Source organism: Mesoplodon mirus (assembly GCF_964341445.2).
Source record: "Mesoplodon mirus genome assembly, chromosome: 10".
Lineage (NCBI taxonomy): Eukaryota > Metazoa > Chordata > Mammalia > Artiodactyla > Ziphiidae > Mesoplodon > Mesoplodon mirus.
The window spans coordinates 21,023,449-21,038,831 of NC_138986.1; the positions used below are offsets into that span (position 1 = coordinate 21,023,449).

At 41.6% G+C, this 15,383-nt stretch overlaps 1 protein-coding gene across 1 annotated transcript in view; it reads right to left on the minus strand.

The window, feature by feature from the left end:
- Window positions 1–1,401: 1,401 nt before the first annotated feature.
- The window catches only part of ZC2HC1B (zinc finger C2HC-type containing 1B), a gene marked incomplete at its 5' end in the record, with an annotated part of 33,230 nt that continues 19,248 nt past the window's right edge, over window positions 1,402–15,383 (minus strand). The window contains 4 exon segments of the mRNA XM_082633211.1: window positions 1,402–1,507; window positions 1,732–1,817; window positions 8,667–8,772; window positions 12,135–12,274. Coding sequence (XP_082489337.1) covers window positions 1,415–1,507; window positions 1,732–1,817; window positions 8,667–8,772; window positions 12,135–12,274 — 425 coding nt within the window. The 3' untranslated portion in view covers window positions 1,402–1,414.

A 15,383-nucleotide genomic window follows, 5' to 3' on the forward strand; every position in this document is an offset into this window, starting at 1 on the left:
CGGAGAGTGGTAGAGTGGCAGCTCCCCTCAGCTAAAGCTTCCCAAATTCCACTTACAGAAGGTTCCATAAATACTTTTATGTGGCTTACGAGTCTTCAGTCAATTCCAGAACACATACCTGATTGAGCATAAAATATAGCATTTAGTTCCCAAAATACAGATTGTAAGACTTTCAGATGTCATGTTTGCTGCACCACAGGTGGAAGTAGGTCGGTATTCTCCTAATTAGACAGAAAACAATGGCTTACTCCTAAATAAAATTCCAAGTTTAATAAAAGATAAAAAAATTCTTAGATTAAAAAGCAAGAGTTAAGTATAAATGACTCTACAAAAAGAGTTTACTAACCCTTAAGATGACCAAGAGAAAAAAATAGTTGAGACACCACCTCCCAACAGAGCTACATAAACCAATGGTGAAATGAACAGTTGACTTCCAAGTTGGCCAGGATCAATAAATGGCCTGAGGCCACTTAGAGCATCCTCTCCACAGGGTGGGAAAGTTACTGTAACCTGTTCCTTCCACTGTAGTGTTCCCCCAAAACCAACTGTGTACACTGGTGTATGTGAGACAATTCTACATGGTATACAGATGGACATTTAAAATAGGAATGGTTACTAATTACAGTTTAATGTTCATTAGAAGCAAATAACAAAGCTGACATTTCACAGCTATTATATAGAATAAAGCTAGGTAAAAAACGATTTTCCTAGAAAGCAATAACGTTAGTACACCGAAGACTGTTTCACTAAAAGTTTCTAATATCAAAGCAACATTTTCTTTAAAAGCTTATTAAATGTCCACTTAAAAAAAAAAGCTTCAAAGGAATCTTTAAATCAAGCATTATCATACAGGTTGATGTGTTGTTTAATGATTTTGGGGGAAAATTTTGAAGGGAGTAGATAAGGAAATTTGAAGCTAGTTTTTACTTGTTCTCCATGATGTCTCAAGAGAAATCATGGGCATGTAAACAGATGCCTCCCCCTCCGTCCCCTCAGGTGGCTTTCCTGGGTACACAGCCATCCAGGCTGAGGACTTTTAGGGAGCCAGTCTGAAAGCAGAAAGAAAAGGCATTTACCTTAGAACTTCGTTGCTTCCACATTGAGAATGTTAATATAGGCCTCTTTAAATTTTAATTGTTTTAACAATTCACATATCAAAAAGTCTCCAGGGCCTCCCTGGTGGCGCAGTGGTTGAGAGTCCGCCTGCCGATGCAGGGGATACGGGTTCGTGCCCCGGTCTGGGAGGATCCCATATGCCGCGGAGCGGCTGGGCCCGTGAGCCATGGCCGCTGGGCCTGCGCATCCGGAGCCTGTGCTCCGCAACGGGAGAGGCCACAACAGTGAGAGGCCCGCATACCGCAAAAAGAAAAAAATAAAAAATAAAAAAAAAAAAGTCTCCAACTTCACAGCAGTCCTATTCAGTGTCGGTCTCAGGGAACTGTCCTTGTTTGGAAAAAGGGACAGGGCAGTAACCTTCCAGGTCAAAATGAAAAATCATTCCCCTTTCCTGTTAAATCCAAGAAACAAAAACTGAACGTCATTTCAAACTATATGTTTAACAAAAGAGTAAATTTCAAGAACATACATTTTAGTAACACAAATCAGGATTTGCCCGAATTCCTCTTTGACTGGCCTGCTATGGATTCATTTTCTTAACGGCTCATTAACTGTCTTGCCCATTGGATGATAGGCAACACCTGGATTAGAGGTTAATTTTTTTTTTTTTCTTACCTGGCCTCTAGGAGTTAATCTTTTTTTAGAAGATTTAGTAAATCCTTGTCTGAGTTTTGCTCCAGAAGCAGGGTCCACTGCTAATCCTTTGCAGACATAAACAGATTTGTTATTATGTAAAAGCAAACATTAGCAACAACAGAAAAAAGGAATGATTACGAAATCCTCACACTGGATTCAAAAATCTCTATTCTTCTTTTGTTTTGTTTAGTTTTGTAGCTGTAGACAAGTTCTCAGTCCCCATCCTGGGCCAAATAATAAGGAAACAGAAACTGTCTCAGGCCTTCTCTCCTCTACCCCTAGGGCTTCACTTGCCCATGGATGGGCCCTTTGGACCACCACCTCAGTGGGCCACCGTTTATACAAGCTGACCCTCAACACCTCTCCCCACTACTGCCCTGGCTTTCAAAATGTATCCTGAGTATTTCATATCTTCACAATTCTTTGCCTGCTTTCATGCTAGAAAGGGCTTGATAAGCCTCATGGAAGCATGAGATGCCTTCCCTCTCAGGCGTTATCTACACAGTGATGGACTCAATCCCCAAACAGGGCTCTTTTCCTTTGTGTCCAGCAGCACTGCTAGGTATGGAGATGTCGGAGTTTATGGATATAGGCTTACCATACCATAGTCTGTTTTAAAGGACCAGATGGTATGGGACGGGATTCTCAAGGAAATCATTAAAAAAAAAAAAAAAAAATTAGTGCTCTCTGTCCTAGAGGCCTCCTTTCTATCTAATCAGTGTTTTACAAAGGGGGAATAACCAAACAACCCAAGGAACTTGTGAATCAATATCAAAGAACACAAGATAGAAAGAAAGTGTTCATATTACCCAAAGATCTACAAGTTTTATTTTTTCCAAGGAATCAGCAACCGACCCTTCAAAACTCATTACATTTGCTACGCAATTAGGCTAGGTACGGAGGGGAGGCTAGTGCAGGGAAGATGCTTAACCTGATCAAATCCACTGGCTCCAGAAACCAAAGCAGAACCTACACCAACAAAACTTTACAGGCAATTCACTAAATGTATGAAGCAATGCAGCTCTAGAACCCAGAACTACATTTTCACAGTGATCTTAGTCTCTCTGTATAAAGGTGCTGGAGAAGCTGCTGCCCAGAGGTACCTTCCCTGTAAATCTGTCACTCTTATATCAAAACCCTTGAGAAAATAGCCATGTAGATACTTGCTGACTAGGCTATAAACTCAGTTCCCATCTGAACCTTCCCTAGATTCTAGTTCCCAAGAATCTTCGTGAGAATGAAGGAAGAGCCACACCTTTTTTCTAAAACAATTTCCTAACATATATGTACGAAATAATATATACCTACTAAGTAATATATAATACATACTAGTATATAATATGTACTAAATAATGTAATATGTAATAATATATAAATATATGTTTATATAATTATCTCCTTAATCTTTATATTTTTTGACCCAGTTTTCCCAAAGTCGATAAAGATTTGCTTGGCTCTACCATTTCCTATCAAAAATTACTTGTGCAAGATGCTTTTCCTCTCTGCGCTTTCCTCACCTGTAAACTAGGGATATGAATAATATGTCTACTCCCCTGTGTTACTCTGAGGATTAAATGAGGATTAATGAAAATTAATATATGAAGAGCTTAGAAGAGCGTACAATTAAGCATGGGCTACTGTCCGTGAAGAAGGGATATTCAGTACAGCAAAAAAGTAGAAACAACCTACCTATTCAAGTCAGGAAAACAGATAAACAAGTTACATTGTATTTTTGTGATACAATACCATGTTTTTAAAGAAACTCTTTGCCATAGGGAAATGTTCAAAGTTTGTTAGTGAAAAAAAATCAGGAAGTGTACACAGACTATGATCCTAGCTTTGATAAAAGGAAAACAAAAAAGGAGTATAAAGAGAAAAAGTGAAAAGAGGTATCAATGTTAACAGGGTGTGGAATTATAGACGTTTTTTATTTTCTTTACACTTTTTCTTATTTATACCATTTCTTTATACCATTTTCCAATATCTTCTACGGTAAGCATTAATTTCTTACATGGCAATTTAAAAAATGCTCTTTCTCAAGAGACATTTTTGCAGACTAACTTAAAGTGTCTAGAACCAAGAAGTTTCTAAGTCACAATAGTCTAACTTACACAGATGCGCGTGCCTGGGGATGTGACACCAGCATCGGCGTTAATCACATATAGTCTGGACGTCTAGCCAAGCATTTACGGCCCTCCTTGCTCTAGTGCCAGCCTTCCATTCTAACTTTAACCCCAGTTCTTCTCCGTGCTTTGGCCAAATGGGCCATTTGTTTCCAGAGTATGTCCTCTGCATTCTTATTTCCATATCTTTGTTCATTGCTTCTGCAACTCTTCTCCATTGGTCAAAATCTAGCTCATCCTGGGACTTCCCTGGTGGTGAAATGGATAAGACTCCATGCTCCCATGAATGGATAAAGAAGATGTGGCACATATATACAATGGAATATTACTCAGCCATAAAAAGAAACGAAATTGTTATTTGTAGTGAGGTGGATGGACTTAGAGTCTACATACAGAGTGAAGTAAGTCAGAAAGAGAAAAATAAATACTGTATGCTAACACATATATGTGGAATCTAAAAAAAAAAAAATTGGTTCTGAAGAACCTAGGGGCAGGACAGGAATAAAGATGCAGACGTAGAGAATGGACTTGAGGACACGGGGAGGGGGAAGGGTAAGCTGGGACGAAGTGAGAGAGTGGCATGGACATATACACACCACCAAATGTAAAATAGATAGCTAGTGGGAAGCAGCCGCATAGCACAGGGAGATCAGCTTGGTGCTGTGTGACCACTTAGAGGGGTGGGACAGGGAGGGTGGGAGGGAGACGCAAGAGGGAGGAGATATGGGGATATATGTATATCTACAGCTGATTCACTTTGTTATAAAGCAGAAACTAACACACCACTGTATAGCACTTATACTCCAATAAAGATGTTAAAAACAAAATAGTAAGATAAAAAAAAAGAAGACTCCGTGCTCCCAATGCAGGGGGCCTGGGTTCAATCCCTGGTCAGGGAACTAGATCCCACATGCATGCTGCAACTAAGAGTTCACATGCCACACTTAGGAGCCCACCTGCCTCATCTAAGGAGCAGGCGAGCCGCAACTAAGGAGCCTGCCTGCTGCAACTAAGGAGCTGGCAAGCCACAACTAGGGAGCCCGCCTGCCGCAACTAAGACCCAGCACAACTAAATAAATTAAAATCAAAACAAAACAAAGAAACTAAGGCTGAGTTAAAAAAAAAAATGTAGCTCATCCTGAAAGCTCATCTCAAATGCCTCTACCTCTATGAAGCTTCCTCTCTCTCTCAGACTGTCACCTCCTCCATAAAGCCTCCTCAGCAAAGTTGATCTCTTGATTCCCTTAGGACTTTTATATCCCACTGTTAAATATTAGATATTAATAATTACTGACTGCCTCTTCCCCTAGACTTTTTAAAGAATCCATGGGTGTAAGAAACAACCATACAAAATAACTACGTGCTGAGTGAGTGAATCCTTTTGAACATCCATGGCAGCTGTGTATCAACTTCATGTAACGTCACATGTTCTCTTGGGCAGATTTTCCTGTACATACAAAACTTCTTAGAAGACTCTGGGATGGATAAGGATTGTGCCTGACACACATTTCCCCTGACTGTGAATTCAGAACAAAATGTTATAAATGAGAGATTCTAAATGCTTATTTTACTCAAGAGAGTTGAAGAATGATAGCCAGAGTTTTAGAGGGCTAACTACCAGCTAGATGAAGACAGTAAAGAATTTATGTGGAAGGCGAGTGACACCAAGTAGCCTAACTATCGACTGTCAATGTAGAAAGAGCAAGACCAACAACAATTTTTAAAAGACGCTCATATTGCAAATAGATTAACAGTGACCAGAACAAAAACAATGGCCAGCAGATGCGAATCTGATTCACACAAGGGCCTGTTTACATCAGCGAGAGGGACTCAGTGCTTTTCTCCAAGCCTTATAGAGTTTTGAAAATCCACCTCCCCTCAGTAGACTTCTGCTTCCTCCCAAGAATGGCTCCAAATGAAATGTGCCTAATTTAAAGGCACACTAACTCTGACAATTTTAATTTTAAATGTAAACAGGTGAGGCCACAGGAAAGAATAGAAATTAAATTGAAAAAGCATCTTAAGCCTGAAATAAAACAAAAAGCTACCTCTTAAGGCTAATTAACAGGACAATTCTATCATATGCCAGTAATCTAAGTGAGAAATTATAGACTCAAGATACCCACTTTTCTCCAACATATTTCATTCAAAAAGTATTTACTGAGCACTTCATAACTGCCGTGAACAATTCTAACAGCTAGGGATACAGCAGCACGATACAAAATAGACCAAGCAGACAGATCCCTGCCTTCTTAAAACTTTTTCTGGGGGTGGGGGGACAAGAAGGAGATAAACAAACCTGTAATGAAGTTAGATGATGATAGATGCCATTTTGAAAAACTACAAAGAGAATTATGGAGGCCTTGATCACTTCTAAATACAGAGGTTGGGGGTGAGGCGCACCGGGAAGAGGACACTCAGCAGAGACCTGGAGGGAGGGAGGGAGGGAGGGAGGGAGACTGCAGTGCAGATTAGTGAGGGAGGGTTTTGGTTTTCAGCAGAGGGGGCAGCCAGTGCAAAGGCCCTGAGCCAGCAGTGAGCAGGAGCAACAGAGGCCGCTGGAGCTGGACTGAGAGGTGACAGTGGACGGCAAGGTCAGGTGGTGGCACAGAACCTAGTGTGGGCCCAGCTGGACTCTGCCTTTTACTTAGCAACATCGCAGTAGTTATAAGCCACCATTCACTAGTCAAGAACAAATAGAATACCGTTTTGCCTAGATCTGCTGGCCTACTCCTCTGCTTTGAGTGTATCAGAATGGCGTCTTTGTAGCGTCCCGCTTAATGCCACATACTGGGACACGGGACTGCTAAGCCCTAATTCAGGACCTTTCCACTGGTGCCTTGCTGCTGCTTTAAAGAAATTATTTAGTTCACAGAAGGAAACTCTTCCCCTATTTTCAACACTACGCCTGTCTCCCCCGATTCCCAGTCTCTTTCCAGGTTTACTAGAGTGGGGAATGAAAGTCCTGGACTCCGAGGCTGTACTCAGATTTGACTTGGCACACTGTCAGAGTTGTCTAATCCCAATGAATTAAGAAATATTCCCTCTTGGCAAATAAGCTTCAACCTCAAAATCAAAAGGATGTTTTTCACTGGAAGGGAAGCATTATAATATATTCGTTGAAAAAATAAGAAAAGAAGCTATAGTAGAAAAAAATTGTCTTTTCTGAAGGACACTAATTGTTACACTTTAGAAAAAAGCTTGTTAGTGGAAGTTTTACCGAAAGAACACATATATAATTTGAATTATTTTTTTTCTAAGTGAAAACTAAAACCTACCCCATTGTTAAGTTTTTACAGATCAGGAAAAAACTAATGATTTGAGTTTAGATGGCTGTGGGGAAATTTTTAAATTATCAATTCAGTTTTTAAGCCCATGGTAAGCAACTCATGAGGAATCTAAAAACTAATGATAAAAATTTCTAGTGCTGTTATTACTTTGACTGTGAAATTGGCACTTCTTATTCTGGTTCTGATAATGCCTTCAAAATAAGACTAGTGACCAGACGGGCCAATATGATCATGAGTTAATTCATATGGCCTCCCAGTACATGCTATCATAAAGAAGAATGTGCATTATTACTAATGCAGCTCAATGAAGAGAGAAAGCACAGTAGATATCTAATCCAGCTCTGCTATTTACCAGTTGTGTGCCTTAACTGAGCCTCGGTTTCCCTTTCCATAGATTAAAACATTTGGAGGATTATTGCGAAGATTAAATGAAATGGGTCGAGCATATAGTAAGTACTATAATGGTGGTCATACCTTTTCGCTACTTTGAAGAAATTATTTCATTCTAGGAAGGAAATTCTTCCCTTTTTTCTTTTTTTCCAGCCTTACTGAGATCTAATTGAATATAATGTATAAGTTTAAGGTGTACAATATGATGATTGATACATGTATATATTGCAAAATGATTACCACAGTAAGATTAGTTAACACACCCATCACCTCACATAGTTACTTTTGTGTGTATGTGGTGAGAACATTTAAGATCTACTCTCTTAGCAGTTTTTAAGTATATAATACAGTATTGTTAACTAGAGTCACCATGCTGTACTTTAGATCTCCAGAACTTATCCATCTTATTACTGGAAGTTTGTACCCTTTGACCAACATCTCCCCATTTCTCCCACCCTACCCTCCACCCATGGCAACCACTATTCTATTCTCTGTTTTTACGAGTTTAACTTTTTAAGGTTCCACACATAAGTGAGGGCATACAGTATTTGTCCTCCTTCTCTCTGACTTATTTCACTTAGCATAATGCCCTCCAGGTTCATCCATGTTGTCGAAAATGGAAGGATTTCCTTTTCTTTTTACTGCTGAATAATATATACCCCCATCTTTAACCATTCATCCATCAACGGACAAGTCAGTTGTTTCTGTATCTTGGCTATTTGAAAAATGCTGTAATGAACATGGGAGTATGGATATCTCTCTGAGACAGTGATTTCATTTTCTTCCCTTATTTTCAACACAAAACCTGGCACACTGCCATCTCCTATCTTTAATCTCTTTTTAATTTTACCAGACCAGAGAACATTGGTTCTAGACCCCGCTGTTGTAATCAGATCTAACTTTGTACATTTTCAGAGTTGTCTAATCCTGGTAAATTAGGAAATATCCTTTCTTGGCAAATAAGTTTTAACCTCAAACAAACCCACATATCTTTATATCCCAAAGCAACTTTGGATGTCATAGCTTTTGCTGACTGCCAGCAAATCCCAAAGCCAACAGTGGCCCCCTCTGACTCTGTCATTCGATAGTTGAGATGCTCACTCCAACTCACCTGGCCTGGTTGGGACCACACTGGCCCCCAGGGCCCTGTTCTGCAGCAGAGCTCCCACGGCACTGGTTACAGTCGTTCCTTTTTTTGGACTCATCTGAACCCTACCCTACAGAGAGAGAGAGAGAGAGAGAGAGAGAGAGAGAGAGAAACAGAGAGACAGGGGGCAGAGGGGAAGAGTTCTGTAACCTCAGGTAGCACACAGGATGTAAAGCTGTCTCCCCCTCACCAGCAGCAGGCTGGAGTCATGTCTGGGACCTGCGACACCCAGGGGAGGGGGATGTGCACACCCCACACCCTAGTAGCCTCATTCCTGTCCTCCCTGCTGGGGATCAAAACCGTGTCTGGGGTTTTAGAGCTTTCATTCCATAATCAAGCCCTTGGTGGAGTGGTGATATGTTAATCCTGTAAAATTAGTTGTATGGAGACATAAGAAATCACTTAATGTCAATAAGGATAGTTATGGAACATTTTAGCTTTTCATTACACTTGAAGATGATTTTGTTTTTAAATACACGAACAGAGAAGAAAAACAGACGCTGGCAGGCAGCAAGTGTTTTAAACATGGAATTCCAACATCTCCGTGCCACTCCCCTCTCTGCCGAGCAGCAGTAGAACAGTCACACTAATACAGAAGAAGGACCGAAAGGTTCCTTGGGAGCTCCTTTGTATTCTCCTTTTTACCTCGCTACTGATCCCTCAACATCTCCATGGCAACTCCAGTATAAAGATAACCTGTTCCTCCAAGTGAGAATCCTCACTTGGGCAAGGAGAGCTAGGAGGCTATAGCAGGCAGCTCATCCCCAACCAAACAAAGAAAGCTATTTTCAGAGGCCCATACTGGTCTCTTTTGGTTAAGGGTATAACGCATTTTTATACTTGATTATGTTTAAAATAGAAACACATTTCAGCTGTGCTGTTAACAGCCCTTCAAAACTGAAACAACACCTCCCTTTTTGTTCTCCTTCTGAATAAGCTCCACTATTAGGCAGGGCCCCAGAGTGGTGAAGCTGGCATAAGGGAAACAGCGCTGCTGTTCAAATACACTCTACAGCGAGTTTACTCAGAAAGCAAGCAATTCAGAAAGCAAGCAATTTTTCTTCTGTGTTCCCAATCACCACTTAGCTCTGGAAAACAAGGAGAGGAACAGGGCCAAGTCACTGGTTGCACTCAGGACAGCCAGCTGGCCTTCTTCAGGAATAAAAAGCACTTCCGTCCGCTGCTTCCCTCTGCTCCCCTTGGGCCCACTGACGCCCACTAACTTTGTGGACTGGTTAGAAGAATCGTTCGAAGAAACATAATGCACCCTTTACTGCTTTAGGAAGTATAGATAGAGTTGTGCTTTTTCCAAAACGAAGTTGAAGTCAAGCCCAAAGCAGTCATATTCCCCCCCAAAACTGTGGTGCCTATCCCACTATAGGGAAAGACCATGAGAGAGGGGAAGGAGGGCGGGGCAATGTGGAAAGAGGAAAAGGCCAGGGCACCCTGTGTGCAAGGCACTGTACTGGTATTGCCTATAATCCTCCCAACAGCTCGGCAAGACACACGTTAAAGTGAGCCTCAAAGAATTTAAGTAACTTTTCCAAGTTTACGTGTAGATAATATAAAACTGAAAGTCAAACCCTGACTACTGACTGAAAAATCTGGGCTCTTTCTACATTGCACTGCTTCCCATGGTATTTCAGGTGTAAAGATTGAATCTCTACAACTATATTTATCATAACCACCTTGTCTGCCCCGCCAACACACCTATCTCCTGCCTCCTGTGTTCCTTTATCTAGATGTGTGGTATTATCTGCCAGGCTCTGAAGCTAAAAACCTTTTTGCTAGCCCTGATCCTCTTTTACCTTATATTCGATCAGCTTCTCCATTCCAACAATTATTTCTCCAATCTACCCGCTCCTCACACACACACCCCATTAGTCCTCTTACTCTGAGCCCTCATTTTCTTTTCCTGTTGTTGTGGCTTCTAACTGGTCTCTCGCCAAACCATCTTGAACACTAACTGCAAGGGTGATCTTTCTAAAAAACCAATTCCATGTCACTCCAATCTGCACTATGTGACCAGTTTACACTGCATACAGAATGACACATGAGGCCAGTGATGGACGGTCGGACAGAAAAGCTGAGAAGGTCAGTCTGCAGGGAGAAGAGAAAGCAGCAGCAGAGTAGGAAGAAGAGACAAGATGGAAAGATGGACAGGAGGACTTCCTGGGTTCCAGGGAACTTTCAATTCCTGCTTCCAGGCCCTCAGGCTGGTTGGCCTCAGATTTAGGGCACCTATTCACTTAATCCCCTTTTTCCTCCTCTCTGAGCCAGCCTGGCTTAAAGCCCTTGTGGTTCTGACGCTCACCTGGACTGTCCCATCCTGTCACTCAGCCACAGGCACTCTGGGCTTTGCTCCATGTGGCGGGCTCCTCAGGCCACGAGCTGGACACTGCAGTGTCCTTCCCAACTTCAAATCTAGACTGGTAAACCCATCTGCCATTTTGCAGAAAGTATCTGCTCCTCTTTGAAGCCTTTGCTGAATCACAAGTGGCCTCTGCCTCCATCTCACTCCTGTATGTGCCAACCACTACACCTTCCTACTGCACTGTTTCCAAGGCCACTTCCTCCTCTGAATCACAAATCCTTGGTCAACCAGCACTTGGCACAGTGGCTGCTTCAGCATAGATATTCAGTAACTGTCTAGTGTATGCTGAGCTAGAGCTCAGGTCCATAGTCCGTGGGGTGTGCTATCATTAGAGAGGGTCCCATCCCTATTACATATTGGATATCATGGAAATCTTTCTAAACATGCTTCATACTGTTAAGTATTCAGAACAATTTAACCTTTTCTTGGTATCTAAGCCATGTTTATGAAACTAATGGTTCTCATGGTATGCTGTAAGCTAGGTCCCTGGCACCTTTGATGTGTATGGAGCTGTCTGCTCTCCCCAGTGTTGTTTTTATAAATCTATTGTCTTCCTGGTCCAGTGTTATTTTACTTATTTGTACCTATTTATAACAGCTGTTTTACCCATTTACTTTCAATTGCTGACTCTGGCTTTGAATAGGGTGAAGACCCCTCTCCACAGAGCAAGCACATGACCTGTAGAACAAGGCCTCCTTGTGACGGCTTCCCCCACTTAGGCCAGTTTCACCCCAGGTTTTTGAGATGGTTAAGGCTGATGACCACCACTGGTTAGAATCTTACCACAATACTATAGAAGCACTACTTATACATCTAAGCCTTCGACCTAAGAAGCTTCAAACACTGTAGAAAATTCTTTTCTACAACACCCAAAGGTGCTGTTAGCTGGAAAGCATCCCTCAAAAAGAAGCCAAGTCCCATGAAGATGAGTGACAGTAATTGGCTATCTTGATCCTTACATTTCTCAGGATGGGTAATTTAGGTTCCCTAGCAAATTCTACCTGCTTTCCCTAGGCATGTAAGGGCACAAGAGCCAGCACTTGTGGAGAGATATTCACCTGTGCCCTGGATGCCAATTTGGCTGCTGTCTGGGCTGGATCAAAGGCTCGGCGAGAAGATTGATCCTTGCAGAAATTAATGTGTCGATTGGCTGCGGTTTCATTAAATCTCCTCATACGATATGGACAGCGAATATAATCTGAATGGAAAGATAACAAAAAGGCAATTAACATTTCAAGAACAACTCTGGAAGGGACTATATGAAATGAAGTGAACAGAATATGAACTCTGCTCCAACATGAAAGAGAGGTGCCAAACTCTGGTTTGAGACAGGCTGTTCCAGAGGGGGAGACATGCAAGGGCTCAACTAAAGGACAAGGTGGGGTAAATTTTTTCTACCTATGCACTTATTTCAGTTAAAAGTGTTCCCTTAAAATGTTTACATGCTATGTTGTTTTTTAGATAATAGATTACGTAAAGAAAGGAGTCCTAGAATCACAGAATATTGATGACTGAAGGGCACAGAAGATTCAAAAGCCCCAGTTGTGGTACCGAGTGGGACAGAAGTTTATACAAAAGTTACGGAGCTACAGAGGGAGTAAGATGTTTCAAAATGTGGATTTGGGGGATGGGATTTGAAACCAATGTCACAGTCCTTCTGCAGTGGCTAGATTTTCCCACTGAACTCCTAAGTGAGGAGGCAAATGATATGTTCAGAAATGGGGTTAGGAAAAGGGAGCACGTGAGGGTTCAAAAACAGAAAAGGAAGAGCTTCCTGCATTAGAACCTCTCTGGCAGCCCTGGGGGCACGGGGTCCTCTGAGGTTCTGGGGAATACCCATTGGTTTCAATTTGTCTCATTTGCAATTACTAGACAGTGGGAGAAAGGAGCAGTGAGAAAGATCCAAGGTCTTCTCAGAACGTGGAGATGCTCACATGTTCCAAAACCTCCTCCAAAGCAAGGGGGACCATGGGGGTTGTGTTGTTTTGTTTTGCTTTGGGCGCCTGGAAGGATGACAAAGTGGATATGTGCGACGTAAGAGAATAACTACCTCTCTCCCCAGGAAGGACCTGAGGCGGCACCACCTTAAACTCTGTGTGGAAGTTTGGTTTAGCACAGAGTCAAAATTCCTACGTGTGTGAATGGGTATTTAAGGCAGTGATGTCTTCAAAGCTAAGAGTTTTTTGAAGACATCTTTTAAAGCAGTTTGGGGAGTTTTCTACTTGAACAAATCATTTCCTAAAATGAATACTCATAAAATGAAAGAATTGGAATATGTAAGAAATTGGAATGAAAGAAACGGTTAGTACTTAACCTAACAGTTAACTGCACACTCTGGAAGGCATTACTTCATCATAATTCCATACTTACTGAACACCTATTATGCTCCAAGCAACTTGGGGATACAATGTCTCTGTAATCAAGGACTAAGCATTCTAATACAGAAACAAAATTTTCCCATGGTGACAAATTCCTTGAACAAAATAGAATAGGACAAAATAAAATAAAATAGAAATGGTGAAGGCTCTGCAGCCTGCCTGACTGGTTTTGAGCCTGAGCCCTTCACCTACTATGTGTGTGAACTTGGGCACGTTTCTGAACCTCCTTAAGCTTCAATTTCCCCAGTACCTACATATCACCTGTATCATTGAGCTGTTATGAAAGTTAACTATGATAATCCACAGTAGGGCCTGGTACAGTGGGTGGGTAGAACATGCGGTAACTATAAGGAAACAGGCCCAGCCAGGTTGTGTTCCAACTATCAAACAGGAAAGAAACTGCTTATGAAAAGTAAAACAGGAAGTGCCATTATCACGCAGAACTCATTTACGATGGTGTAGAAGAACATCTAGAACTGGGTTCGTGGTTCAGGGGTTATTTCTTTAGTTTTACCAGCTGAGAAGTCAAGGTTTATATCAGAAATGCTGCTACCATAAACCAGACTCAGTTTGGGCAAAGACAGTGATTATGGCAGGCACTGTGTTGCTTCCTTAATCCCACTTGTTCATTCATTCATTGCGCCCTCCTGCGTGTTTGGCGCTATATGCCACTGTGGAGGAAACCAAGCTGAAGTGTATTATTTCCCTGCTGACGAAGACCTTAGAGACGACTAGAGGCCTAAGTAAAGAAGCAGGCAATTAACATTCCGGGGAATAAGCTTTGAAAGGAGGAAGCACTAGGTCCTCCAGGAGTCCACAGGAGGAACATGAAGCCCAGACTTAAGGGGCAGAGGAAGAGGACATCAAATATACTGAGAATGCAAAAACTCTTTTCTTGCAACAATAATTTGAACACAGCATGACTGAGCTACACGTTCGACCCTCGTCTCAATCTGAGTCACCTTTTCCTTTATCAATAATGATGTCATAAAAATCACTATGTGCTATCTATTTCAATAGATAATGACTTATAACTAACTAATTAATTTCTTAATTAATTTATTTTTTGCCACACCATGTAGCATGTGGGATCCTAGTTCCTTGACCAGGGATAGAACCCGTGCCCCCTGCAGTGGAAGCTTGGAGTCTTAACCACTGGACCACCAGGGGATTCCTGATAATGATTTTTAATGCCTTATTCCATATCTCATAAAAGATTAAAGTAGAAAAACAAGCATCATTTAAAAATGCAAGCACTGGGCTTCCCTGGTGGCGCAGTGGTTGAGAATCTGCCTGCCAATGCAGGGGACACTGGTTCGAGCCCTGGTCTGGGAAGATCCCACATGCCGTGGAGCGGCTGGGCCCGTGAGCCACAACTGCTGAGCCTGCACGTCTGGAGCCTGTGCTCCGCAACAAGAGAGGCCGCGACAGTGAGAGGCCTGTGCACCGCGATGAAGAGTGGTCCCCACTTGCCATAACTAGAGAAAGCCCTCGCACAGAAACGAAGACCCAACACAGCCAAAAATAAATAAATTAATTAATAAAAAAAAAAAAAAAAAAAAAAAAATGCAAGCACTTTGTTGAGTACCCATGTCTACATAGCCCTGTGAAACGCGGACCAAATGTCCCAGGACCACTGAAAATCCCAATTGTAAATATTCTATATCACTGCCCTCATAAACTGTCACATAATCCTGGAAAGTTGAATGACTGGCAAACTTACTTAGGTCAGTAAGAATTAGAATAAATATATGCACGTCACAAAAACTGAGCCATGAAATAAGGAATCATGCTGGAAAAAAAATGGAAATTACTTGCAAACTCATACATACTAGGCCATATGATTAATAACGCTAGTAATAGCTGTATAAATTTTCTAAGTATTTAAGCTGGAGAATATATGGGCTAATATAAAATCCCTGCACAATC